We start from the raw sequence: 2,500 nt of genomic DNA, 5'->3' as shown, positions 1-2,500 counted from the left end.
TAGAGAGAGAGAGAGAGAGAGAATTTACCTGAAAGACAATGATTGAATAATTCTTCAGAAAGAGGGAGAGAGAGGACTTATCTGAAAAGAGAGAAAGACTGAATTAATTTTCCAGAGAGAGAGAGAGAGAGAGAGAGAGAGAGAGAGAGAGAGAGAGAGAGAGAGAGAATAACAACCAACTCCTCAGGCTCCCAACCTCAAAAAGACATCCACATTCTCACCTCATTTTCCTTCCCCACATTGAAAAGAGACCTGGATCCCTTCAGGACACCTCCCGGAGGAGTCGTGATCCACGGGATGTCTTCGCGGGACTCAAGAGGACCCCTGTGAGGCGAAGAAGAAGAAGAAGAAGGAGGAGGAGGAGCAGGAGTCCTTCTCACAAGATCCGTCAGGTAGCACCTGTGGCTCGTGTAGGAATCGTCCAGAGACGAGGTCATGTGGTACACGTCGTTGTCGACGACCGTGTCCGTAGGACGCTCGGTTTTCCTGGGGCTCGAGATGGGCGTAGACGTCAAGTGCTTTGTATGAAGACGCCCGTTCGATCCTACAATCCTGCGGCATCCTTCGGGCTCCGTTTTCTTTGCCGCGGTCCTCAGACCTAACGCCGGCGTGGTCAGGGACGGGAAGATTGTCCTTGGGGCTGGCGTCGGCTTGATGACAATGGCCGAGCAGGAAGCTGACATCCCTAGAGGGACGAAATCCCGCAGGGCTTTGTCCCCTGTGGATTGATTGGTGGGGCGGCCCTTCCCGTTTGTTGACGGAGTGGGACTTATGTTCCTATTCATTAGTTCCAAACTGTTGTTCCGCCTCCTGGCTCCGTTTCTGGAGCACACCGTCCCGTTTGTAGATGGAGCGAGGTCATGTCCGCCCCCATCCGCTGATCTGGACCCACTGCTATGCACCCCAGCTCCATTTCTGGGGCAATCCTTCCCGTTTGCCAATGGAATGGGGTGTAAATTCCTACCCACCAGTTCCGAACTTTCGCTAAGTCTCCCGGCTTCATCTCTGGGACAATCTTTCCCGTTTGCCAATGGAATGGGGCGTAAATTCCTATCCGCTATTTCCAAACTGCTGCTACACCTCCCTGCTCCATTTCCGGAGCGCACCGCTGTCCCTTTATCGAGTGGCGAAGAATTAACACTACAATTCACCTCCAGTTCCGACTGCTCCGTGACGCTGCTCAGCCTCTGGACTTTCGCAGGATTCAGCGGGGGTTCCTTCTGCCCCGGGGCACTGCCATCGTGGCCTTCGTGCTTTCTGACATTCCTCCCGGAGTTCTTGGCAAAGCCAAATATATGCGAGGGCAGAACACTAGTCGTGAACCTCCTCAGTCCGTTCCGACGATTCTTCGCCTTGTCTTTGGTCTTGCTCGGCTCGGCGGTCGACTTGACCTCGTCTTTGGTGGGAATCTCCGTCAGATCTCCGTTGTTCTTCTCTCTGGCATCGCGCTTGGCCGCTTCTCCGAACCTGCCGCGTCCTTCCTGAGGCTTCCTATCCCGGAAGACGTGGCTGCGAAGCATCGGGAGAATTCCCTCCCTGTCGGATATCTTGCTCTTCTGGCTGTCGTACAAGACCACGGACTTCTTCTGGCGGAACGCTTCTCTCCAGTTGACCGCTGAGGAGCTCCTGCCGAGGGGCTGTCCCTGAACGATGCCGACAGATTCTGGAGGAGGCATCTTGCCGTTACGGGAGGCAGTGTTCTTGGACATTACTGGAATACTACGAATACTTGAAGATGACGTTGGGCAGTTATGTAACGCAGTATTCTTAGACACTGCTGGAACGCTAGAAGACGACGTTGTTGACGTCAGGGCATTCGATTCAGACGGATGTTGCACGCTGGATACCAGAGAGCCAGCCGAGGCGTGGGGGGTCAGCGACACGACAGTCGAAGCCAGGGAATGACTAGAGGACCAAAGGGAGTGGACCGATTGGCCCACAGACCCAAGTGACCCTTGACTAGAAGTACCTCTGAATGAGGTCGTTGACCCAGCAGTAGAAGAAGGCGCTAACGACTTTTGCCCAGTGAGCACGGCGTAAGCAGAGGACGAATGCCCCAGAGGGTAATTAGTAGCAGACGACGGCCCCAATGACCTGGATTCTGGGGTCACGACACCCGAAGAGGAAGAAGAGCGGGACAGAGACTGCGTCCCGTTTCCCAGGGTAGAGCGGCTCTTCGGGAACATCGGCGCCCACAGCGGTGCACGCAACGTCGGACTGGGACTAGAAGGGACGACGACAGGACCCTTGAAAGTCCCGTGTATGAACACTGTCGCTGGCGGTTTGGCCGGCCTTGTAGACCCCATACCTCGCTTCCAGGGGCACGACGAAGAATTGGAGGAGGAGGAGGAGGACGAGCGTCTCGATCGCCCACTGCTCGTATATACCCCACCTCTGTCGTGGCTCGACGTCAGAGGGAAGGCAGACCCCACGACACTCCTGAGGCCACTCCGCAGGACGTCGAACGCCCTACAGGCCGGGCAACTGCGGCAGGCGACGT

The 2,500-nt window shown here is 55.8% G+C and overlaps 1 protein-coding gene across 6 annotated transcripts in view; it reads right to left on the bottom strand.

Moving 5' to 3' along the window:
* loco (locomotion defects) overlaps window positions 1-2,500 on the bottom strand; it is a 61,335-nt gene that overhangs the window by 36,592 nt on the left and 22,243 nt on the right. Inside the window, exon 1 of one of the 6 annotated variants that reach the window (XM_067103244.1) lies at window positions 222-2,500. This exon is cut by the window's right edge and continues 154 nt beyond it. The exons of the other annotated variants lie outside the window; for them this stretch is intronic. Coding sequence (XP_066959345.1) covers window positions 222-2,500 — 2,279 coding nt within the window. The remainder of the gene's footprint in view (window positions 1-221) is intronic. 6 annotated transcript variants of the gene reach the window in all.

The sequence above is a fragment of the Macrobrachium rosenbergii genome, unplaced genomic scaffold (genome assembly GCF_040412425.1).
Source record: "Macrobrachium rosenbergii isolate ZJJX-2024 unplaced genomic scaffold, ASM4041242v1 60, whole genome shotgun sequence".
NCBI classification, from domain to species: domain Eukaryota; kingdom Metazoa; phylum Arthropoda; class Malacostraca; order Decapoda; family Palaemonidae; genus Macrobrachium; species Macrobrachium rosenbergii.
This window is presented reverse-complemented; position numbering and strand designations above follow the sequence as displayed.